The 26,669-nt window shown below is 36.9% G+C and overlaps 1 protein-coding gene across 4 annotated transcripts in view; it reads left to right on the forward strand.

The window, feature by feature from the left end:
- Positions 1-26,669, forward strand: part of C2cd3 (C2 domain containing 3 centriole elongation regulator) — a 137,642-nt gene that overhangs the window by 86,226 nt on the left and 24,747 nt on the right. For all 4 annotated transcript variants that reach the window (XR_007342272.1, XM_015477429.2, XM_048788074.1 and 1 more), the window contains 5 exons: positions 6,017-6,155; positions 8,593-8,657; positions 11,760-11,965; positions 20,046-20,179; positions 24,301-24,471. Coding sequence is in view for 3 of the 4 variants with exons in the window: in XM_015477429.2 (XP_015332915.1) it covers positions 6,017-6,155; positions 8,593-8,657; positions 11,760-11,965; positions 20,046-20,179; positions 24,301-24,471 (715 nt within the window). In the remaining variant the exon portion in view is untranslated. The remainder of the gene's footprint in view (positions 1-6,016; positions 6,156-8,592; positions 8,658-11,759; positions 11,966-20,045; positions 20,180-24,300; positions 24,472-26,669) is intronic.

A 26,669-nucleotide genomic window follows, 5' to 3' on the forward strand; every position in this document is an offset into this window, starting at 1 on the left:
TCACATTATAATTATTGCAGATATCTTGGAATATTATTTATCTTATCAATGCTTTGAAATTACAGCAGTTGTTGCCATAAGATCTTGTTAATTAAACATATCCATATCACAAAATTCTTTTAAGTTTCCCTGACTGTTTCAGTCTAATTGCATTTCCTTATAATCATGGGTATTTTATGTTGTTTTTAAGACAGAAATGCACTAAGTTTCTGAGGCTGACCCTAAACTTGCAGTCCCCCATCTCAGCCTCCCAAGTGGCTGTAATTACTATCACGCCTGGCTTCTGTATTACACATTTTAAAGAAACATTGTTAAAAGGCCCAAAGACTTCATCCGACAGTTAAAGGAATTCATGGCATAAAGAATTCCTTCCCTACCTTTATTCAATCTTGCACTCTCCCCTAAATTTTCCCCTTGTTGTCACTCTTTTCTTTTGCCTGGTTCATTCCATCTCTTCTCCCAAAAACTCAAATCAAACATCACCATGTACCAGAGGTGATGTAAAGGCCCCCTTCTGTTTGCTCCCTTACCACTTTTGCCTTCTTCAGTGTTGTGTCTTATCACATGGTACTAAAATTGTTTCCATGATTTTCTTCTTCACTAGATTTAAGCAGCTCAAGAGCAAAGACCTTATCTCATTTGTTTATTCAAAATGCAGTCATTCATGTGGCAACAAAACTTATTTGCTATGTGCTATGCACTGTCTTTAGTGCCAGGGATAAATCAGTGAATAAGATAGACAGTGTGGTGCCCTTGTGGAAATTATATTCTGTAGAAACATTCATCTGTGTACCCCTAACCAATAGGGTACATACGAACATGCATGCATACATGCATGTCAATTTTTTAACAAGTTATCCTTTCTTTGTCTCAAATTTTTCATCCATAGCTCTGAAGACTGGGGTTGTGGCTCAGTGGTAGAGCACTGAGTCTCTGGGCCTTTTAGCATGTGTGAGGCACTGGGTTCAATCCTCAGCACAACATATAAATAAATGAATGAAATATAGGTCCATCAACATCTAAAAAAAATTAAAAAGAAAAAGCTCTGAGAAACTTTCTATTATGAAACAACATTAAGCTGTACAGGGTAGCACATGCCTATAATCCCAGCTGTTCAGGAGGCTGAGGCAAGAGAATGGCCTGAGCCAAGGAGTTCAGGGCCAGCCTGGGTAACATAGTGAGACCCCTGTCTCAAAACAACAACAACAACAACAAACAAAAAAAATAACAGCTTTAATTCAGTACTCTTAAGATTTTTTCATACTCACATTTGACATGACAGTTCTATGTCTAGCTCTGTTTTATAAATGAGGCAGCTGAAAAACTAAGAGGTAATTTGAAGGAATATAAATTATGCCCAGGAAACAAAATTAGCTACAGTATCATCAACTCCTAGAGGTGCTCATTAGCCTACCCAGGCAGGAGGACAGGCATTCCTGGGTTCCCACTTTTAGCATAGTGTTTATCTTAGTGCATTTTAATGATCTCTTTTTATCTGTCTCTCTCAGATCAAGAATTAAATATGACTCATCTTGTGCATGTGTGACACAGAGGTGTCAATTAATGTTAGCTTAAGAGAACTGGACTAAATTTGTATAATATATAAAATTAGGCAATACTTGAGGGGAAAATTTTCCTAGCCTAAAGTGAAAATCACTTTAGGCTAAAGGGGAAAGCTCTTCTCCTAACTAAATAGAGTTACTTAGAACTATTACAGTGGAAAAACCCTAGAGAAGGAGTCAGGAAATCTGGCTGGTTCTTCCAAATTCTAGTTAACCAGGTGCAGGATGAGTGAGCCACTTTGCTTTCTGTTCCTTGGTTGCCTTATTTGTAAAATAGGGAGAGAGACACCTATCTTAGGTGATTTTCATAAGTATGATCAGCATGAGTTTAGTGTGTATAAGAAAACACTTTCTTAAAACAAAAGAAGTTGTTTTAATCTCATTAAAACAATTATGCCATTCTTGATTCATAAGGCTATTTTCATTCTTATGGAAAACACAGGAAATTCAGTGAAAACTCTGGAATGATAAAAATGATTCCGCTCAGGTCTTCTTAACTGTTCTCAATGTGTGTCTCAACCCTGTGAGAGGAATAGTGATTTTCTTCTGGGCCACCTCCAAATGTGTTTGAGAACTTGACCTTTTCCAGAAACATAAACAGGCTCAAATTAATTTATACACAAGGGGGAGAGACAGGGAATCCTGATTTATCACCTGCCTGTTTGGCTCAAAGGAGCATTTCTGCTTAAGACTGATTAAAGAACAATTTTCTTCCAAAGTCAAAATAGTAATTTTGTTTCAAGGCTTTTAGCAAATAGTTGCTTTACAAGTAAAACTCAGTGGGTGGGAAGCCAGTGGTATGAAAAAGAGATCTGAGCAATATTGGTGTACATCTAGAGTTAGAATTTTACTGTGAAGCTGGGCGTGGTGGTGCATGCCTATAATCCCAGCAACTCTGGAGGCGATTCCAAGTTCAGCATCAGCCTCAGCAACTTAGTGAGGTCCTATGCAACTTAACCAGACCCTGTCTCAAAATAAAAGCTAAAAAGGGCTTGGGATGTAGCTCAGTTGTAAAGTGCCCTTCGTTCAATCTCAGATACAATATATATAGTGGAGGGGCTGGGGATGTGGCTCAAGCGGTAGCGCGCTCGCCTGGCATGTGTGCGGCCCGGGTTCGATCCTCAGCNCTCTCTCTCTCTCTCTCTCTCTCTCTCTCTCTCTCCCTCCGTCTCTCACTCTATCTTTAAAAAAAAAAAAAAAAAAAACAATATATATAGTGGAAAGTAATTGATAGCACATTTCAGATGAGGAAACTGAGGTTGAAGGAACTAGAATGAGGTGGTATACTAAATTAGTGTTTGAGAACATGGGAAACAAGTTATCTTGACCCTCTCAGAATAGCAGGTAATCCTCTCTGATGATGTGTCTGTTTCTGGAAACCTCTGCTTGTGTGCATGCAAGCAGATGAGTCAGCTTTTCTCTCCTCCAACCCTGGCAACCTTCTGTAAACAGAGGGCAGAGGTGATTCTGCAAACCTATTATAAGGGCATTGGGCCCTTTTGTGCATCCTCAGTCTACTGAAGGAAACACAGATTACTCTAGAATACTGTGAGAACTGCTGTGATAGAGGCAGGTTATCTCTCCCTAATTGTGAGAGTTTACATTTCATTAGAAGAAATCAGTTGAACAGCTTAAGACCACCAGGTACAGTGGCATATCTATAATTCCAGCTACTCCGGAGGCTGAGGCAGGAGGATTACAAGTTCAAGACCAGCCTGAACAACTTAGGAAGATGCTGTCTCAAAATAAAAAAGGAGAATGTAGCTTGGTGGGAGAACTCAGGCCTAGAGTGTACAAGGCCCTGAATTCAATCTGCAATACCATAGAGGAAAAAAGAAGATGAAAACCCACAAAGGAAAGTAGGGAGTGGGAGGTTGTATCAGGCAGAGTCTAGTTGTAGGAAACAGAACCCACTCTAGCTGTTTTTAAGCAGAAACCAGGTTAGTATGGAATATTAAGGTATTTCACGTCATTGGAAAGGCTTAAAGGACTGGGCTTTAGGCTAAACTTTCATGAGAGAACCTCTTAATCTTTTAAGTTCAAGATACAGTGCCAAAACAAATTCAAGAATCACAAACTATCCTCATTGCCATTACCAGGGCCTGTCTATATCCAGGACCAAACCCTGGAGCAGAAAACAATATCTCTGCAGGTTCCTTATTATTAGCAAACACAGGAGGTGAAGGATGTCTTCTGCCTCATGTATGCCATCCACATCTTTTGTGAAGGTTATCTTAAGTGGTAGAGATCAATTTCCCTCCATATCCTACTTGTGTGTGTCTTGGAAATATAGTTTTTAACACTTTCAATCTCTATAATCAAGGAATATAATACAATGAAAGTAGGTGGGGTAGATGCTAAGCAAGTCAATAATATAAGTATTATTTAGTTACACTAAAATAAAACTTTTTAAGAAGATAGCTCACTAGATAAAGGTATTATTAGTGCTATTCTGTACTTTTTAAGTGAATAATGATGAGTACTATTTCCATTAAATATTCTTTGCTTACTTCCATTTTGTTAGAATCATCTTTCCTTGTTCTTTCACCAATATGCTTATAAAATGGTTTTGCCATATTGTAGCCAATGGTATTATTTGATTCCTCATATGGTTTTTTGTTTGTTTTGTTTTATTTTCGTACTAGGGATTTAACCCAAGGGCACTTTACCATTAAATATATGCCCAGCCCTTTTTATTTTATTTTTTTTTAAGATCGGTCTCACTCAGTTGCTTAGGGCCTCATTGTGTTGCTTAGGCTAGCCTGAAACTTACCATCTTGCTGCCTCTGCTCCTGAGCTGCTGGGATTACAGGCATATGCCACTGCCTGGTCCTTCTATAGTTCTTCTATACTTTAGTCCTTTTCCAATTCTAAGGCTCCCCTATCTGCTTTATTTCCCACTAGGTCTCACTTGTGAAATTAGCAGGTCTCTTCCTCCACTTCAGTTCTTTTCCAGGGCCTCCTCACAAAGTCTCCATTTCTCCCTTTTCTCTTTCTGTCACCCAATTTCTTTCATTATTGTGCCCAGTAAAAACTATAAAAGTAATGCTTGCTGGTCTGATTTTGTATCCTGAAATGCTTGAGTCATGAGATTAAACAGCATGACACATCAATCCTTTACCAAAATTTGGGGACAAAAATGCTTTGCTTGGTTTAAACAAATATGTCTCTATGATGGAACATAATATAAAATCTTTTTATTGATTTTTTTTAACTTTTTAAAAAATATATTTATTTTTTTTAATTTATGTATTTTTATGTGATGCTGAGGATCAAACCCAGTGCAAGCTTTCTACCACTGAGCTACAACCCCAGCCCTGAACTTGATTCTATGATGGAAGTGTTCTGTGTCTTCGTTGTTTAGTATGGTGGCCATTTGCCCCATACAGCTATTGAGCATTTCAAATATGATTAGTATAAACAAAGAACTGACTTTTTTCCCCTCCTGTGTTGGGATTGAACCCAGGGCCTTGCACATGCTAGGCAAGTGTTCTACATCTTCAGCCCAGGAAATGAATTTTAATCATATTTAATTTTAATTAATTTAACATTGAATAGCCACCTGTGGCTAGTCGGTTATCTTATTAAACAGCTAAATTAGACTATCAAGTATCATCCACCATCTTCATTTTAAATTGTTTTAAGACAGAATAAATGACTTCACTGAGTCTCCCACTTTGGAAACCTGATCTTATAAAAATTAACACCAGCACAGTACCCAGTGTTTCACGCAGTACTATGGGATTCTTTAACACTCCATTGAGGCAAAAGTAGGACATGGTTTAGAACATGGATCCTGGAGCCTGAATGCTTAAATTTCACTTTCCGTTCCACCATTTAATAAATGTGTGACCAACTAACTTAATCTCTCCGTACCACAGGTTTTTAAAATCTATAAAATGGGAATAATAATAGAAAAATGCCTGTCTCATAGGGTTATGTTAAGGATTCAATGAGTTAATATATGTAAATTTCTTTGAACAGTGCCTGTTATATTGTGGCACTGATTCCATCTACTATTAGTCCATATTTTTAATCCTTATAACCATCTTAGGTTGTATAAGTATAATATGTCCCATTTTACTTGAAGGAACTGTGACCTAGACAGTCCTTGCCCAAGATCACACAGAACATGTATGGTAGAGCTAATAATTGACCGTCTGACTCTTAAGTCTAAGACTGCAGTTTTTTCTCCTCTCCCTGGTATTCCCATCATCCCATGAAGAGATGGGAGAAGTCCCTTCTTGCTGCGGATTGTTTATGAACAGAGCCTTAAAAGAACAATTGCAGTAGTAGAAAGATCACTAGACACATTGTAGGTACAGGGAGTAACTCAAAGACCCAAACGTCAAAAAGGGCTAGAAATGATCCTGCTTGTACTGTATAGTGGGAGGCTACTTCTAGCACATTCTTTTTGGTACCCTAAAGTATAGTCACTCTATGTTCTATTTCAGGGAGCCCCTTGACAGAGCGAAAAGTATCAATACCCAGTTGTTGTGTATCCTTTGCAACAGCTGATGAGCCATCTCCTGTATACACCCAAGTGATTGAAAACACAGATTCTCCCATCTGGAATTTTCAACAGCAGTCAAGGTTTGTATTTGCTGATGTTCCATTGACCTCCCAGAATCTGCCTTTTGTTCCAAGAGAAAAGCACAAAGTAATTAACACAATATTTAAGCAGACCTAAAGAATACTTTTCTTACGCAGGCATTTATTTAATCCTAGTGCTTATGAATTCACTAGTGCTAACAGTGGTTTAACTCTAATCAGTAGCATTCAGAAAGTATTCAGTGAGGCAGCCGCTTATATACCCTCCTCTGTTATAGGCACTGAGCATTGAAATTCTCTGCTATTGAGTTCAAGGTCTAACTAGGAAGAAACACAAATAAAAAATTACAATTAAGTGTGACACATGCTGTAACAAAAGTAAAAAGGATGCTAGTGGAGCTCAGAATAAAAAGAGTATTTGGGCCATCCTGAAAATTCAGAATAAGCTTCGTAAATAAGATACCTCTGCTAAATATTGAAGAATGTATGGGCTGGGGCTGGGACTCAGCTATAGAGCACTTGCCAGGCATGTGTGAGGCATTGGGTTTGAGTCTCAGCACCACATATAAATAAATAAAATAAAGGTCTATCAACAACTTTAAAAAAAAATTGAAGAACATATACAAGTTGTTCAGTTGAAGTTGGGTGAAAAGAGCACTCCAGTCAGAGAAAACAAACCTCAGGAAAGGCTGTGTTTTTTTCATTCTTGTAAAATACTCTGGAGCCTTGGCTTTGGAACCAGAGAGACTTGACCTCTAACCCCATCTCTGTTATTTACGAGCTGTGTGAACAAGTTAGTTCAGATTCCTTATCTGTAAAACAAGTATAATTTTTATAGGGTTATTATAAGGTTCAAATTAGAAATACTACTTCACAGTACATAGTATGTGTATAACAAACATCAGCTCTCCTTTAATAAGCTCAAAAAATAGCAGGTGGAGTTTTTGTCAATCATGTTGCCAAGGTAGGGGGCTGGCATAGAAGGTCCACAAGTGGGGTGCAGTGTTTGTCCTTCCTTTTCTTCTCTTACTCTGAGCATCATTAAATATGTGGATGCTAATGCTAATTATCATTACACTGCCTCACCTTTTACAAAATTTAATTCTTGTCCACCAACACCAGCCATAGTACATACTCTCTAATCTATTTTCTCACAGCATTCGTATACTTGAGTCTCATCATTTGCTCACATGTTCAGTTTTGTATAATTTGAGAGGCTGGCCTGAGTCAGAAGCTGAAAACTTAGCAATATTATAGTGAGCTACTGGAAATTACAGAAATTCGGGACATAGTAACCAGGGTACTCATCTAAAATATTAAATCTACCCCAAAAGTCAGGAAACCAAAAGATTAAGCTTCTAAGTGGAGGCAGCCTAACAGAATAATTATAAAACTTCACAAACTCAATGAAGGGACTTTTAGCAAGCTCCCTGAACTTTACAGTTGAGGAGATTGTGGCCAAGGGAGGTTACATACTTTTGTTGAAAACAAAGGCAGGATTAAAAGAAAAATGAATAGTAGTGCTGCTTACAATATCTTTATCACAAAATTAAGTCTACAATTAGAATCCTAACACTGTGTTACTTTCATTTTAGCATACTGTCTTTTTTTGATCTTGAAGTAGACTCTCCAGTAGGTTTACTAGTGCTGTTTAGGGAATGAAATGAAGTCTCTTTGTTTTCTCTGGATCTCCATCTTGCTCACCTAAAGTAGTGGCCCCTGTTTTAGAACTTCAAACTTTAGCTTTTAATTGAGAACTGCAATTTCCTTTATATAAAATATATTAGAGGTTGTTAGTAAATTCCACTTCAGCTTCTTTATTTGCTTTGAAAGTTGGGCACATTCTTATTTTGTTGCCTTGCCTCTGCACAGTGTAGAAGAGTCAGGTGTTCAAAGTTCAAATCCAGCCCTGCTATTTACTCTTATATAACCTTAAGTAAATCACTTTTCCTCTCTGAGCCTAGCTTCAGGATTATAAAACAGGATTATAGCACCCATGCCACAGGTTTTCATGTTGATTAAATATATATGAAACACATAGTACTATGCCTGCACAGGTAGGTGTTTAATAATTGTTGTTTTTTTTCTCTCTCTCTTCCATTCTTACTATTCTCTCACCTTAAAACTTCAAAAGAATCCTTACCCACTTCCAATAAAACTGTTAATTACATGTTGAGAAGCTTCCTTCCCATACTCAATTCCCTTAGAGAAACAGTTTGAATGTAAATACCAGGGTGAAGGGGAAGTGCTGCAGCTTGGGAAACTGTTTTCAAGTCTTGGCAAGTTATTTCATCTCTCTGTGTTGCCTGTCCCCTCATTTTGACCATGAAGATAAAAATATATTTTAGAAGATGCCTGTGAGGATGAAGTGAAACAATACTGGGAAATTATTTTGCAAACTACAAGAAATCTGCAAATCTAAGATTCATACTACAGAAGATTCCTACAGTTAATTTATGGTGATTGTTTTTCTCAATAGGCTATCAAAAGAGCTGCTTCTGGACCCACAGCAAACCCTGGTCTTCAAAGTTTGGCATAAAGGAGGTATGAACTCTGTTGTGTGAATATAAAAATAAGCTATGTCCTGTTGACAATTTGCAGTCTTTTTTTTTTACCAAGTGAAGCCGTGGCATTGATGGTGCTAAGGATGCAGATATTTGGGGATTGGGAGAAATCCCACAGAAGGCCACAGTGTTCTCCAATGGAATTTAATACTTAGAAATCATATTTTGTTTATTACCTGCTTAGTGAAGAAATCCAAATGCATTTGAATGTTTCCAGTTGTGTCTGTCAGTAACCAGTGCCCAGCATGCCACATACATGTCATTTCTCTCCACTTCGTGTCATGATAAGGCCTTTCACTGATTGGCTTATTAAGCAAGAGACACTAGCATTTTAAGGCAGTACAAAAGAAAACTTATTTTTCCTTGTTTTAAAAACTCAGAGAGATGCTGACATCATGGTCCTTGAACCCAGTTTTACTCAACTACCATTTATTCAGCGGCATAACCCAGTCGTGTTAAAAACATTGGTTCTGCTGGCACAACGGTACACACCTGTAATTTCAGTGGACAGGAGGCTGAAGCATGAAGGTTGCAAGTTCAAGGCCAGCCTCAGCAACTTAATGAGGCCCTTAGTAACTTATGGAACTCTGACTCAAAATACATGCATTTTTAAAAAGGAGCTGGGAATGTGGCTTAGTAGTTAACCACCCCTGGGTTCAATCCCCAGTATCCCCCCACCAAAAGGAGCATTGGTTCTGAAGCCAGACTTTGGATTCATATGCCAATTCTGCCCTTTACTGTCGCAATATGACTTTTGGTAAATTACTTAACTTCTCTGTGCTTCAGTTTTCACATCTATAAACTAGGAAAAATAATAGTACCTACTTTAGAGGGTTTTGAGAGAAGTAAATAAGAGCCTGACACTTATGAATACCCTGTCAATTTTTATTGTATTTATTAACAAGTGACAGTGTCCAAGAACTTGACAGACATCTCTAATCTTGCAAGGTGCAAATACAATTAATCTGATTTCATAAATGTAAAAGCTGAGGCCCAAGGAAGTTTAGTGGCAACTAAAGTTGTATAGCTATTAATTGGTGTAGTCAGGATTCAAGCTCAGTTCTGAACTAACTATCCAACCTTCACTGCTTATACTCCACCATGCTGGTAAGTTTAGATGTCGCAGAAAAATGAGGTGTTAAGGATGTCCCACCATCTCACAGTTTAGTAAGCTTAGTAAATTTTATTTCACTATATCCCTCTTATAAATCTAATTCCTTTAGCATTCCTGCTGGGGGATGGGGATGTGGCTAAGTGATAGAGTGCTTGCCTAGCATGCGTGAACATTGGATTTGATCCCCAGCACCACCCAAAAAAAAAAAAAAGATCCTACTAGGGCTTGTTTCCAAACCTTCATCAATTTGGAGTCACCTACAAAGCCACAGTATTTTGTTGGCCAATGCTAATTTTCAGTATTGACCACAAAGCCTAAAAGACCAGAGTAATCAGGGTGTTACATAAGTTACATAATGTATTTCTGCTTGTGTTCCTGTTTGTGAGGGCTGCTTTGTTCTTTTTTTTTTAAATAATGTTATTGTATTTTATATACCTTTATTTTATTTACTTATTTTTATGTGGTGCTGAGAATCAAACCCAGTGTTTCACATGTGCTAGGCAAGCACTGTACCACTGAGCCACAACCCCAGCCCTTTGTTCTTGTTTTGATGGTTAGTTCCATGTTGCTGCTAGCTAGTCAGCTAGCTAGTCCCACCATTATCCAGCCTCATCAATGCAGAAAAATTTAAAAATCAGATTTCTTTAAATCAAAACAAGAAATTCCTGCAGTATTTAGCTGGGATTCTCACTCTTCTCTTGCTTTCCCCCCACCCCTCTAAAGTGCTAGAGAAATCATCAAGTAGACCAGGGTTCACTTCAATTCAATAGCAAGAAAAAAGAATAAGCTTTGGCCATATGCACACCTGGGTTCAAATTTTGACTCTGCCACTTAATAACTATATGACCTGAAATAGATCATTTTATCTCTTCTCTCTTCCTCATTTTTTAAATTAGGATAATAGTACTTGTCTTTCAGGATTTCATGAGGACTAGAAATGATATATGTAAAATACTTGGCACAAAATTGTTGCTTAATAAGTAGAGATACTTTTATTATTATGCTGATACTGTTCTAGGGCTATTGGGTTTAGAGAATAAATTGCAGATTTTCAGACTCTCTAGAGGGTCTTGTAAGATTCTGTTTTAAATGAAGGTGAAGAAAATGCTAGACCAAACTAAGCAATATTTATCTAATTCTCTCAGTGTGTATAGACTTCTCTTAAATCCATCCTTTCCACACAGATTCAGCAAATCTATTATAGAAAGTACTCAAAGCAGTACACAAAGGCTATACTCAACAGATATTTGAATTCCTACTCTGTGTCAATCACTATGACAAGTGCCAGGGATAGACATGGTCCCTGACCTCACAGAGCTTACAGCCAGTGAGGGACACAAAAAATATATAGTTTAGTATGATTAGGCAATCCAGGGTACTCTGAAAGGGAACATCTAACCCAGACCTAGGATATTAGAGGCTTCTCAGAACACACCTCAGCTGAGAAACAAAGGAGCAGAACATTCTGTAAGAGGGGACTACAAATAGAGTAACCTGTGTCAGTTTTCCAGGGGATTATCTTCTTTTTGTAATTTGTGTTCATTTGTTCTTAATTAGATATAATAAATATGTATATCTTAGAAAATTTGGAAAATACAGATAAGAATAAATAAGAAAATGCAAATCTCTTATAATTCCATAGTTTCAAAACTCACTGCCCTGAGGAAAATCACTGAGATATGATAACCAAGGGAAAAGAACAAGTGTTCCTTAAATTAGGGATATTTTCTAGTTAACGTATATCATAAGGACAAGGCTCAACCCTGCCATTTTTTCCCTCACCTTGCAGAAAGGGAATTCATAGCAGGCTCTTGTTACCAGCTCTTTCAACCTCATCATCTGTCTTTTTTGATGGCTTTGGAATCACTAAACTTCTGAAGTTGCCTGATCAGCTTCTCTGTGCAGCCTCTAATCTCACTGGCAGGGTGTGCCCAGCCAAGCTGCCCAACTCTTCTGTTTCTTCCACAGATGAAGAGAGGGTGATTGGCTTTGCCTCGGTGGACCTCTCCCCATTGCTGTCTGGCTTCCAGTTCATCTGTGGCTGGTATAACATCACAGACTTCAGTGGAGAGTGCCAGGGGCAGATAAAAGTTGCTATCTCCCCTTTGGAGAGTTTGATACACTTCAAAGAAGAAAGACAAGCAAGGCGTGGGGTGGAGACCCCAGGAACACTGGTATGTATCCTGATTCACATCTAGCTAGTAAGGGTCCTACTGAGCAAAGCCCCATAAGATCCTGTACGCTGGTGCTTTCTGACTTATAGAACACATTATATTTTTGTATCTCTTAACAACCTCCTGGTTTTGGGGGAGTGATGAAAATGTTCTAGAATTAGGTAACAGTAATAGTTATACAACTCTGAATATACTGGAAACCAGTTAATCAAACACTTTTGTGTGTGTGTGTGTGTGTATGTGTGTGTCTGTGTGTGAGAGAGAATAGATCTTTGGGTGTTAGGCTTATTTTTTTAATTTTTATTCTAATTTGTTATATATGACACCAGAATGCATTACGATTAATATTACATATATAGAGCACAATTTTTCATATCTCTGCTTGTATACAAATATATTCACACCATTCGTGTCTTCTTCATACATACCCCTCCCAACCTCACTATGAATCAGCCTCCTTATATCAGAGAAAACATTTGGCATTTGGTTTTCTGAGATTGAATAACTTCACTTAGCATTATATTCTCCAACTCCATCTTTTTACCTGCAGATGCTATGATTTTATGCTCTTATTGCTGAGTAATATTCCATTGTATGTGTGTGTGTGTGTGTGTGTGTGTGTGCGTGTATGTGTATCTCACATTTTCTTTATCCATTCATCTCCTGAAGGGCATCTAGGTTGGTTCCACAGTTTAGCTATTGTGAATTGTTCTGCTATAAACATTGATGTAGCTGCATCACTGTAGTTTTTAAGTCCTTTGGGTATAAACTGAGGAGTGGGATAACTGGGTCAAATGATGATTCCATTCCCAGTTTTCCAAGTAATCTCCATACTGCTTTCCATATTGGCTGCACCATTTTGCAGTCCCACAAGCAATGTATGAGTGTGCCTTTTCCCCCACATCCTCGCCAACACTTATTGTTGTTTGTATTCTTAAGTAGCTGCCATTCTGACTGGAGTGAGAGGAAATCTTAGAGTAGTTTTGATTTGTATTTATCTGATTGCTAGAGACATTGAGCATTTATTCATATATTTGTTGATTGATTGTATATAACCTTCTGAGAAGTGTCTGTTCAGTTCCTTGGCCCATTTGTTGATTGGGTTATTTGTTGTTGGTTTTTTGTTTGTTTGTTTGTTTGTTTGTTTTTTTGATGTTTAGCTTTTTGAGTCCTTTATATACCCTAGAGATTAGTGCTCTATCTGATGTGCAAGTGGTAAAACTTTGTTCCCAAGTTGTAGGCTCTCTATTCACCTCACTGATTGTTTCTTTTGCTGAGAACCTTTTTAGTCTGAATCCATTCAATATTAATTCTTGAGTTTAATTCTTGTGCTATAAGAGTCTTGTTAAGGAAGTAAGGGCCTAATCCAATATGATGGAGATTTAGGCCTACTTTTTCTTCTATTAGACTCAGGGTCTCTGATTAACTCCTAGGTCCTTGATCCACTTTGAGTTGAGTTTTGTGCATGGTGAGAGATAGGGGTTTAATTTCATTTTGTTGCATATGGCTTTCCAGTTTTCCCAGCACCATTTGTTGAAGAGACTATCTTTTCTCCAATGTATGTTTTTAATGCCTTTGTCTAATATATGATAACCATAATTATGTGGGTTAGTCTCTGTGTCCTCTATTCTGTACCATTGGTCTACCTGTCTATTTTGGTGCCAATACCATGCTGTTTTTGTTACTATTGCTCTGTAGTATGGTTTAAGTTCTGGTATAGTGATGCCACCTGCTTCACTCTTCTTGCTAAGGATTGCTTCATCTTTCTGGGTCTCTTATTTTTCCAGATGAATTTCATGATTGCTTTTTTATTTCTCTGAGGGTTGTCATTGGGATTTTGATTGGAATTGCATTAAATCTGTATAATGCTTTTGGTTGTATGGTCATTTTGACAATATTAATTCTGCCTATCCAAGAACAAGGGAGATCTTTCCAACTTCTAAGGTCTTTAATGTGCTTTAGTTTTCATTGTAGAGGTCTTTCACCTCTTTCATTAGGTTGATTCCCAAGGTTTTGTTTTGTTTTGTTTTGTTTTTGTTGTTGTTGTTTTTGAGGCTACTATAAATGGAGTAGTTTCCTCATTTCCCTTTCAGAGGATTTGTCACTGATGAACAGAAATGTCTTTGATTTATGGTGTTGGTTTTGTATTCTGCTACTTTTCTGAATTCATTTACTAGTTCTAGAAGTTTTCTGGTGGAATTTTTGGGGTCTTCTAGGTATAGAATCATATCGTCGGCAAATAGTGATAATTGGAGTTCTTCTTTTTCAATCTGTATCCCTTTAATTTCTTTCGTCTGTCTAAATGCTCTGGCCAGTGTTTCAAGAAGTATGTTAAATAGAAGTAATGAAAGAGGGCATCCTGTCTTGATCCAGTTTTTAGAGGAAATGCTTTCAATTTGTTTCCATTTAGAATGATATTGGCCTGGGGCTCCGCATAGATAGCTTTTACAATGTTGAGATATGTTTCTTTTATCCCTAGTTTTTCTAGTGTTTTGAACATGAAGGGGTGCTGTGTTTTGTAGAATGCTTTTTCTGCATCTATTGAGATGATCATATGATTCTTATCTTTAAGTCTATTGATGTGATGAACTACATTTATTGATTTCTGTATGTTGAACCAACCTTGCATATCTGGGATGAATCCCACTTGATCATGGTGCATGATCTTTTTGATATGTTTTTATATTCGTTTTGCCAGAATTTTATTGAGAATTTTTGCATCTATGTTCATTGGACATATTGGTCTGAGTTCTCTTTTTTTGATGGGTCTTGGCATGGTTTTTGGAATCAGGATGATACTGACCTCATAGAACGAGTTTGGAAGCGCTCCCTCTTTTTCTATTCCTGAAATACATTGAAGAGTATTGGTATTATTTCTTCTTTAAAGGTCTTGTAGAATTTGGCTGTGTATCCATCTGGTCCTGGGCTTTTCTTGGTTGGTAGGCTTCTGATGGCGTCTTCTATTTCATCATTTAAAATTGATCTGTTTATATATCATCCTGATTCAATTTGGGCAAATCAGATGACTCTAGAAATTTGTCAGTGCCTTATTTTTATTTTATTGGAGTACAAATTTTCAAAATAATTTCTAATTATCTTCTGTATTTCTGTAGTATCTGTTGTTATATTTCCTTTTTCATCCCATATGTTACTAATTTGAGTTTTCTCACTCCTTCTCTTCATTAGCATGGCTAAGGGTTTGTCAATTTTATTTATTTTTTCCAAGAACCAACTTTTTGTTTTGTCAGTTTTTTCAATTGTTTCTTTTTTTTTCAATTTCATTGATTTCAGCTCTGATTTTAATTATTTCCTGTCTCCTACTGCTTTTGGTGTTGATTTGTTCTTCTTTTTCTAGGGCTTTTGGATGTAATGTTAAGTCATTTATTTGTTGACTTTTTCTTCTTTTAAAGAATGAATTCCATGCAATGAACTTTCCTCTTAGTACTGCCTTCATAGTGTCCCAGAGATTTTGATACGTTGTATCTGCATTCTCATTCACCACTAAGAATTTTTAATCTCCTCTTGATGTCTTTTGCAAACCATTGTTCATTCAGTAGCATAATATTTAGTCTCCAGGTGTTGGAGTAGCTTTTATTTTTTTATTTTATCATTGATTTCTAATTTCATTCCATTATGATCTGATAGAATGCAGGGTAGTATCTCTACTTTTTTAAATATTTTTTATGTTTTATTTTTAGGTAGACACAATATCTTTATTTTATTTTTACGTGGTGCTGAGAATCAAACTCAGTGCCTCACATAAGCTAGGTAAGCACGCTACCATTTGAGCCACATCCCCAGCCCCAGTATCTCTACTTTTTTATATTTGCTAATAGTTGCTTTGTGGCATAATATATGGTCTATTTTAGAATAGGATCCATGTGCTGCTGAGAAGTGGTAATACACAAAAAAGTATATTTGTTCATCGAGGATGAAATATTCTATATATGTCAGTCTTTGTTCAGCTTTTGTTTGGACGATCTATCCAGTGGTGAAAGAGGTATGTTAAAGTCACCCAGAATTATTGTGCTGTGGTCTGTTTGACTCTTGAACTTGAAAAGAATTGGTTTGATGAACAAAAATGCTCCATTGTTTGGGGAATATAAATTTATTATTGTTATGTATTACTGATGAATGGTTCCCTTAAGCAGTATGAAATGTCCTTCTTTATCCCTTCTGATTAACTTTGACTTGAAGTTTACTGTATTTGATATGAGGATGGAGATCCTTGCTTGCTTTCGAAGTTCATGAGAGTGGTATGATTTTTCCCAACCTTTCACCTTTAGTCTGTGGGTGTCTTTTTCTGTGATATGAGTCTCTTGGAGGCAGCATATTGTTGTGTCTTTTTTTTTTTAAATCCAAGCTGCCTATCCATGTCTTTTGATTGGTGAGTTTAGGCCATTACATTCAGGGTTATTATTGACACATGATTTGTATTCCCAGCCATTTTTGTTTATGTTTGGTATTTAACCTGACTTGGCTTCTCCTTTGATTAGTTTTTCCTTTAGTGTAATTCCTCCCTTTGCTGATTTTCATTGTTGTTTTTCAATTCCTCTTCATGGAATATTTTGCTGAGGATGTTCTATAGTGTGGGCTTTTGAGTTGTAAATTCTTTTAACTTTTGTTTATCATGGAAGGTTTTTATTTCATCATCAAATCTAAAGCTTAATTTTTCTGTATATAACATTCTTGGGGCTAGGGATGTGGCTCAAGCAGTAGTGCACTTGCCTGGCATGCGTGTGGCCTGGGTTCAGTCCTCAGCACCACATACAGAGAAAGATGTTGTGTCCGCCGAAAACTAAAAAAATAAATAAATATTTAAAAATTCTCTCTCTCTCTCTCTCTCTCTCTCTCTTAAAGATTCTTGGTTGGCATCCATTTTCTTTCAGGGCTTGATATATGTTGTTCCAGGATCTAGTAGCTTTCAGGGTCTGGGTTGAAAAATCTGCATATAATCTAATTGGTTTCCCCCTATATGTAATCTGATTTCTTTCTCTCATGGCTTTTAATATTCTCTCCTTATTCTGTATGTTAGGCATTTTCATTATAAAGTGACTTGGTGTGGATCTGTTGTGATTAAAAGTACATTTGGCATCCTGTAAGCCTCTTGAATTTGGTTTTTCAATTCATTCTTCATGTTTGGAAAATTTTCTGATATTATTTCATTGAATAGTTTGCTCATTCCTTTGGTTTGGATCTCTATTCCCTCCTTTATCCCAATAACTTAAATTTGGTCTTTTTATGTTATCCCATATTTCTGGAATGTTTTGCTCTTGTTTTATTATCATATTCACTGTATTATCTACATTATTTTCAGTATTATATATTTTGTCTTCATTGTCTGAGGTCCTATCTTCCAAGTGGTCTAATCTGTTGGTGATACTTTCAACTGAGCTTTAATCTGGTTTATTTTTCTTTCATTTCAAGGATTTCTGTTTGTTTTTTTAGAATTCCTTATTGAAGTAATCTTTTGCTTCCTGAATTTGTTTATGTAGCTCTTTGTCAAAATGATCTTTTGCTGCCTGTATTTGCTCTCTTATATCATCCTTTAATTTGCAGAACATTTTAATTATATACATCCTGAACTCCTTCTCAGTAATTTCTTATGCTGTTCTTGCCATGGATTCTGATAATGTGGTATCTTGATTTGTTTGGGACACTTTCTTTCCTTTTTTTTTTTTTCCTATTGCTTGTATTTCTTCCCTTCTAGCACTGTGGATCTAAAGTGTTACTGTTTTTACCTTATAGGCTTATAGTGCCCATGTAGGGATCTAGTACCTCTCCTTTGAGGTGAAGGACAATGTTATCAGTTCCTAATATAAACAGTGTACACCCTAAAAACAAATGTTTGGTATTAAGATGTTTACAGTTTGGTCACAATGTACAGAAATGGTGAATTCAATTATTATCCACAGTATACTCAGTAGGTTTGTAAAAAAGTTTACAGTTTCTGATGGAGGACAAAGAACCAGGAGGGAGGGTAGGATGATATGCTGAGGAGGTAGGAGGTGAGGATATAGAGTTGTTATATCTTAGGAAGTGTGAAAGAGAAATCCAAAGAGGAAGATTAGTAGCAGGAGAAGGGAAAGGAAGTAATTTGGGGTAGACAAGTAAGTGGGAAGGCAGTAGAGTACATAAAATAAACACACATATATATGGAGAAAAATTAAAAATGTTAAAATAGTAGCAATTGGTAGGATAAAAGAAAAAATATATATATATATATATACACACACACACAACACAGCTATAATATACTATTCAGACATCCCAGTCCTCAAAATCCTAATTCATGCAAAATACTTGGTTTCACATATGTTAGGGATGTGAGGGCAGGAGAATGGAGAGGTGGGGGGGCGGAAATCTTGAAGGAAGAAACAGGATTGTTTTGGTTGGAAGTCCATGTCTTTCCTGCTTCCCTTCTCATCCAATAGGTAGGTTGTCTGTTGTTAGCTGGTATCTCCACCCTCAGGATGTCACTATGCTGGGGTAGTGGCCTCTGGGGAGAGGAGGGAGTACATGGCCAGCTGGAGTTCCAAACTGGGTGTTGCCTTCCACTGAAGAAGGTGATGAAGGTGGCCCAAGATGGAGGCGCCTTCTTTCAGCAGTGGGCTGTCGGGTAGGGTGTGGGGAGGCAAGCAGCGGCGTTGGAGGATGAGTTCAGAGATGAGCTCTGTGGTGTGTGTGGCTATCAGCTGACTTCAGAGCCTGTGTGAAGTTCTTGGGTGCAGGGAACAGGCAGGCTGTTGCACGTAGGGGAGTCTATCCGTTGCTGTAGAGTCCCAAGATGGTGGCCACCAGGGAGCCCCAGTTGATAGATGGGGGTTCACACAGGAGTAAGTTCTACGTGTGAGAACCTGCCGGTGTTCTGCATGGGAGTGGCCTTGGTGATTTCTGCTTGGTGCTCGGTGGGTGGCCGAAAGTTCTGTGCAGGTGTGGATGGTGCCCGCTCAGGTACCCGGTAGTCCTGCATGGGTGAGTAATTGGGTGGCTGTGATTCCTGCATGGGAGCAAGAATTTTGCTTGCAGAGAAGCAGTATTCTCACAACTTGAGTCCCAGGTCACTAAGCGACACAGAATGTTGCCTCCCTCTAGCCCACCACCTTGAATCTCCCCAAACACTTTTAAAGGATGAATTTTATGCTCCATGAAGTTTATCTCTGTTTTTAAATAAAATAAGATTAGTTGCAGTATAGAATTTGAAACCATATCTATTATTTTTTAAAAGTTTGTTACATTAAAATTATTGGTCTTTCACTTTAAAAAATAAGAAAGAATGGAAAAAGAGGAATAGGCAATAGTAAGTAGAGACAACTCTTTCAAAGAGTTCAACTGTTAAAGAAGAATTAAAAGAAAGAAATTTCCTAACTGTCCCAGATAGAGGAGCTCTGTTGAAGCAAAGACTTGTGTTTTGTTCATGTCTTCTTCATGCATCCTTGGCCCAGGGTCTGGCACACAGTATAAATCAATACCTACTGAATGGATAAATGCATTAGAAAATGACCAAGGGTTCATTGGTCTTTATATATAGAAGATATTTTTTCTTCCAATCAACCCTAATAGTCATAAGACAAGAAATACCATAGTCAGGGCTGGGGTTGTGGCTCAGTGGTAGAGCACTTGCCTAGTATGTGTGAGGCACTGGGGTTCGATCCTCAGCACCAAATAAAAATAAATAAATAAAATAAAGGTATTGTATTCATCCACAACTAAAAAAGAAAGAAAGAAAGAAATACCACAACCAGTTGGTCCTCACATGTAAAATAAATACAAGATAATGTCCAGCCAGAGTTTACAAACTAGCTGGAGGAACAAGAGCATAAATATAGATAAAACAACAAAAAAGCAATCTGATGACATAGTCCATAAAATAAGGATAATAATAGTACCTACTTCATAAGATAATTGTAAAGTTTAAATGAGAAAAATAAATGCTAATAGCTTAGCACAGTGCTCAACACATAGGAAACAGACTTCAGTGGAAACTCTACTGAATAAATTTTACAAGTTTATTTATATACTGCTTTGTTCCAAGAGAGTTCATGGTAACCAGTGTACTATTTTTCTCATTGCTTTTCAGATCCCAATATATAATACCTTTTCCTTCCCTGCCTCTGATATGTATGCTGCATTCCCCAGCCGTATTGTAGAACATATCCAGGACCAGCTTGTTCACACCTCTTCAAAGGAACTTGATTTCTCCTCTCCTGGGAAGTGAGTAAATGTCTTGATGGGAAAAAGTGGGGTCAAAGAGTGGAAGTATGTGAACTGCTTGTCATATCTCCTTCATTAGAGGAAGAAATTAGAGATAGGATAAAGCTTTGCTGATCTCACAATGCCCCCCACCCCTAACCCTAAGATCTGTGAAAATAGAATTTCATAAGATAGGAATTAAAAGTTTACTGTTATCAAAAGTATTACTTTGTTGCAAGAAACACTCTTATCCTCAGAGGCCTTTAACATTTTGGGAGAAATATATCATCTTTCCCCTCCCAAAAATATGCAGGCTGTTTTGCAGAGAGCCATTGGCCCATCCTTTTCACTAAGCCAACCGTCATCATATATTTGATATCAGGGCTAGAGCATGCTCCATCTGGTCAAGGAGACAGGCCCAACAGTAAGATTGCTTCTTTCCACTCCACTCCCTTTCAGACCCTAGTGGCTTCCACCAGAGAGTCTTTGCTGTGTCTTTCCTCCCACCTTAGGGAGGAGGCAAGGAGTCTTCTCCCACCACACCCACTCCAGAATAGCAGTTAGTGAGTTGACCCTTTATTCTAAAACACCCTCTCATACTGCTTACACACTCCAAGTCCTGTTCCTTTGGTAAGTAATTTTCTATTTGGTCACCGTATGAAGAGATTCTCTTTTCTCTGTATAGAAAGAGCTATGTGTCTGTCAAATCCTAGATCCAAGGTTTAGATAATTCTTTTGTTATCTGTAAGTATTGTTTGACCATAATCAATCAGAGACACATGGGTGGGATGAGAATGTCTCTAATGTTCATTGTTTAGTAATTTGAAAAGCAAAAAGTTTAATGGTTTGCTTTTTTTTCCACATAAAAATGTCCCTGTTACTTTTTTACAAAGACCATATCAAAATGTCACATTCTAATCCAGCCATTCATCCAAGGGTAAACTGTAATTCCCTCTCTAACCACCTCACCTAACAGAAATCCAACTGTTTCTGACCCTTCCTTGTTCCAAGTCTTGGTGGTGAAGTGTATTGGAGATCAGACAGATTTGGAGTTCTGTCCTGGCTTTTTCTCTCATTGGTTATATGTGATCTTAAACTAATTACTTAAATTCTCTGAGCCTTAGCCTTAATTTTCTTATTTGTTAAATGAAAGTAATATATTACTCAAGGGTTGTCATGAATAGTAAATGAGAAAAGAAACAAATCATTTTTATATGCATGTAATAATACATGTGACCCCGGCATGGTGGTGCATGCCTGTAATCCCAGTGGTTTAGGAAACTGAGGCAGGAGGATCACAAGACAACCTCAGCAAAAGCAAGTCATTAAGCAACTCAGTGAGATTCTGCCTCTAAATAAAATACACAAAAGGGCTGGGGATGTGGCTTAGTGGTTGAGTGCCCCTGAGTTCAATCCCCAGTACCCCCCAAAATAATAATAATAATAATAAATGTGAAACTCCTGGAGCAGCAGTTTCCAAGATTTTTATCTTTGTACTTTATTTATAACAGCCAAAAACTCTAAACAACTCAGGTGTCCATCAACAAATAGATGAACAGATAGCCAAATTGTGGTATATCCATATGATGGAATACTACTCAAAAATAAAAAGAAATGTATTATTGATAAACAACAAAATGAATCTCAAAATAATTATGCTGAGGAATAGAAGCTATAATAAAAGAATATGTTGTATATAATTCTATTTATATAAAATTCTAGAAGATGCATACTAAGATATAGTAACAGAAAACAGGTAAGTGGTTGTCTAGGGACAAGGCAAAGTGAAGAGAGAGGGAAGGAGAAAGAAATTACAAAAGGCAAAAAGAAACTTGGAAATAATAGATATGTTCATTATCTTGTGGTAATTATTTCCTTAGATGTTTACATGTATTGGAACTCATCAAATTGTATGCTTTAAATATATAACATTTACTGTATATTTTGGTTCTACCTTTGCAAAGCAGTGGTTCTCAAACATTTCCACTTCAGAACTCACTTTGCTCTTTAAAATTATTGATGACCCCAAAGAGATTTGTTTATTTGAGTTATATATATCAATTTTTAACATATTAGAATTGAGAAACTTTCAAAACTTACAAAATCAATTATATTTCTGTACACCAGCAATGAATCATCAAAAATGAAATTTTGAAAAGTTTTGTTTACAATAACACCAAATGGAATAAAAAAAATATAACAAACGAAGTATTAAATGTATTCTGTAAAAACTACCATGTTTTATTGAAAGAGATTAAAGAGGATCTACATAAATGGGAAAATATCCCATATGTTTATAGATTGGAAGACTTAGTATTATTAAGATGGTAGCAATCCCCAAATTGATCTATAGATTCAACACAATTCATATCAAAAATGCTGTTAACTTCTTTCTGGAAATGGACAAACTGATCCTAAAATTCATATGGATGGTTAAGAAACACAGAAAAAGTAAAACAGCCTTAAAAAAAGAACAAATTCCCAATTTCAGAGCTTACTAAAAAGCTACAGTAAGCAAGAAAATACACAAGAATAGAAATGTAGATCAGTGGGATAGAAATGAAAATCCAAAAATAAACTCATAAATCTATGCTCAACAGATTTTCAACAAAAGTTCAAGATGGCTAAATGAGGAAAGAGTAGTCTTTTCAACAAATGGTATTTGGAACATCTGAATATCCACATATGGAAGATTGAAGTTGAATTTTTTTTTTTTTTTTTTTTTTTTTTTTTTTNATTGTTTAAATAGACAAGGAATCTGAATAGACATTTCTCCGAAAACAATGTACAAATGGCCAATAAGCATGAGATAGAAAACAAAACTACAATAAGATACCACTTTACATCCACTAAAGGTACTATAATCAAAAAGACAAATATTGCAAGTGTGAGGAAGAATGTGAAGAAATCAGAGCCCTCATACATTGCTTAGTGAGACTATAAAATGGTACAACTGCTTAGAAAAATAGTCTGGCAGTTCCTTAAAAATTTAAATGTATAGTAACCATTTAACCCAATAATTATACTCCTAAATGAAGAGATATGTCTACACAAAAACTTACATGTTTTCTTGTAGCAACATTATTCCTAATAACCAAAATGTAGAAACAACCCATATGTCCAACAAATGACAAGTAAATAAACAAAATGTGGTATAATTATACAATGAAATATTATTCGGCTGTTAAGAGAAATGAAGTACTAATGCATATGATATGGAAGAGGCACAAAAACATGCCAAACGGAAGGAAAGTCACACAACAACAACAACAAAAAAAACATGTTATATGATCCCATTTCTTTGAACTATCCAAAATAGATAAATTATAGAGACAGAAGATAAATCAGTAGTTACCTAAGGCTGAGATGTTTTGGGTAGAAATTGGAATGATTGCAGTAGTTATGGGTTTTTTTTTAATATTTCTAGTTATAGATAGACACAATACCTTTATTTTATTTCTTAATTTTTATGTGGTGCTGAGGATAGAACCCAGTGCTTCACATGTGCTAGGCAAATGCTGTACCACTGAGCCTACAATCCCAGCCCTGAGGTTTATTTTGAAGGTGATAAAAATGTTCTAAAATTGATTGTGGTAATGCTTATACAACTTTGTGAATATACTAAAAATCATTGAATTGTATGCTTTAAATGGGTTGAACATGTAGTATGTGAATTATATCTCAATAAAGCTGTTATTTAAAAAAGAAAAAAATTATTACTGGAGTCACATTTTTTAATATCATGCTCAGAAATTGGAGATTTACACTATAGATTTTTAAAAAGAACTTTAGAAAGGAATGATGGTGATGAAATAGATTAATCACTCATTGAACGCTTATAGCAAGGCTTGGTATTAAAATAAGGAAGGGCTCCATATGTTATTATTATTGTCGATATTATCAGATCTGTTTTAAAGAAATCACTTCAGCTATAATTGTGGAGAATGGAAGAAGGTGGAGTGGGTAAGACTGATGGCAGGACTATTTGGAAGACTTTTGTGAACCAAGCAAGAGTTGATGTAACCAAAAATATAGTATTAGGGATAGGTTTGCAGTGCCATTTCAGGAGAGTGATTTTTTGGTCACACTAGGAGTTTTCTCATGGGCTTAGAATTTATTTTGCTCCCATTTTCTCTGCACAGAAGTGGTACCAGTGGTACCACAAGAAGCCTGGCAACACGCCATGAAGAGCATGTGCAGAACATCCGCCGATTTCATGAATCCCTACAGCAAGGAGAGGCAATCTTGACAAGTGATGACAAACTGACCGCATCGCCTTTGTCCTCCCACACCTCCATTCTGACTTCTCTCAGGTGAGGCACTCTGCTAAGACAAGGCACAAGAAAGCATTGTGATGCACAAAGTGAATGTCAGTGGCACCAGGCAATACCACCATCAGTTACCCCTGAGCTGGGAGATTTAGTAGAGGGCTCTTGTGCATGTTAGTATTGGATTGAACCTTTGGAGCCTCATAGGTATTCCTCATGGATGAATCTCTCAGTTTAGAGCCTCCCGCTCCTTTAGAAAAGTAAATGATCTGCATATAAATATAGGAACTTTAGCTTGTTCACCAAAACTTAATAATAACTAGTCTCACATCTGCACAGCCTCACATCCTTTTTAAAGTTTATAAAGCCTCATCCTGCCCATTGTCCTTTTTTTAAATATTTATTTATTTTTTAGTTGTAGTTGGGCACAATATCTTTATTTTATTTATTTATTTTTATGTGTGCTGAAGATCGAACTCAGGGCCTCACATGTGCTAAGCGAGCGCTCTACCACTGAGCCACAACCCCAGCCCCTTTTTTTTTTTAAATATTTTTTTAGTTGTAGTTGGACACAGTACCTTTATTTTATTTATTGTTATGTTGTGCTGAGGATGGAACCCAGCGCCTCAAACGTGCTAGGGGAGTACTCTACCGCTGAGCCACAACCCCAGCCCCCTGCCTACTGTCTTTATCTTCACAATCACTGGTTTCTTCCAGACCAGCTTCTGTTCTGGTAACACTTCCCTATCCCTTTCTTAGTTTAATTAGCATCTGAACCAGAGAATCACTGTGAGAATTGAAAAGGCCATCATAGATCAGCAAGATTGACCTCAAGGTTATCTAGAGAGAAATGTTTGTAAAGTGGAGGAATTTGGTTTCAGAATTCAATAGACTTGACCTCCAATGCTGGCTCTTCGTTTCCTGGTGGAAGAGTTGAACATTATTGCCTGATAATTTTAATGTGGGGTGATAAGAACTGTAGGTTTCCTGGCCGAGTAGACAGAGGAAGAGCAACATTCTGAGTTAGAGATAGAAAAAATTAAAGTCACATTTGAACTGATCTTTGAAGGAAAAGGTTCTGTGTACCGAAAGAATATTATTATCAAGGCCAGATGCATGAAACAACAAGTCAGGTTTGGGAAGATACCAGCAGTGCAATTAGGAAAGTGTAAGGAGTAGGGCAAGTTCTATGGATGTCAGATCATGAAGGGCCTTGAATATTAACCTAAGTGTTTGACTTTTAGTTATTCTCAATGGAAAGTGCTAGAGAGGGAAGGAGGAGAGTATAAAATTTGAGGGAAAAAAATATTTAAAGTGTTTTATATTTGGAAAAAACTAACTTTTCCTTTAGTTGCACAATGCAAACTCAGAAAAGAAACATCGGCAACTTCTTTTTTGCTTAATGAGATATGTTTAAAAGGATGGAGAATTTGGGCTATAGACTATGGGAAACTGCCTGAACTCATATTACAAAGAAGTAATGTGTTCAGATTCTCATCTCAGATTAGCAAGATGCTGGTGATCAAGGCTATTTAAGTTTAACTATTAATGGTTTGGTTGTACTTTATTGGGTTATTATCCTATTTGGAACCCACTGAAAAAAGAAACTAATTCACCCTAGTGCATTTTCTCTCAACCTCAACACTGTTGATATTTGGGCCAGATGTGTTGTTGTGGCGGCCAGTCCTGTACATTGTAAGATGTTTAGCATTCTTGGCCTATATCTACTACATACCAGTGGTGCCCCTCCCTCAGTTGTGACAAACAAAAATATCTCCAGATGTTGCCAAATGTCCCATGGGGGGCAAAATCACCAGGTTAAAAACCACTGCCGTATATAGTGTTTCCCCAAAATCATTGTATCAGACTCACTTGAAGGCTTATTAAAATAACAAGTGATACAGTTTAAGAGTATGTAGCCCTCCAAATTGTCCTGAACCCATTTAGAAAGTCAAGCAAAGCTGGTTAGAAAAGGTCACTTGTTTAAAGGATCAGGAATGGTTATGAGGTAGCAAAGAACATTGTTGGCCTGGAGTAGGGCTTTTATTCTGTCTGACTAGCGGAAGTGAGTACTGGCATGATGGTTAAGAGTAGTTCTTTTTAAAAGGTTGCATTTTGGGGGCTGGGGTTATAGCTCAGCTTGCCTCGCACTTGTGAGGTACTGGGTTTGATCCTCCGCACCACATAAAATAAATAAATAAATAAAAGATATTGTGTCCATCTTTTAAAAATATATATCTTTA

This window comes from Marmota marmota, unplaced genomic scaffold (assembly GCF_001458135.2).
Source record: "Marmota marmota marmota unplaced genomic scaffold, marMar, whole genome shotgun sequence".
Lineage (NCBI taxonomy): Eukaryota > Metazoa > Chordata > Mammalia > Rodentia > Sciuridae > Marmota > Marmota marmota.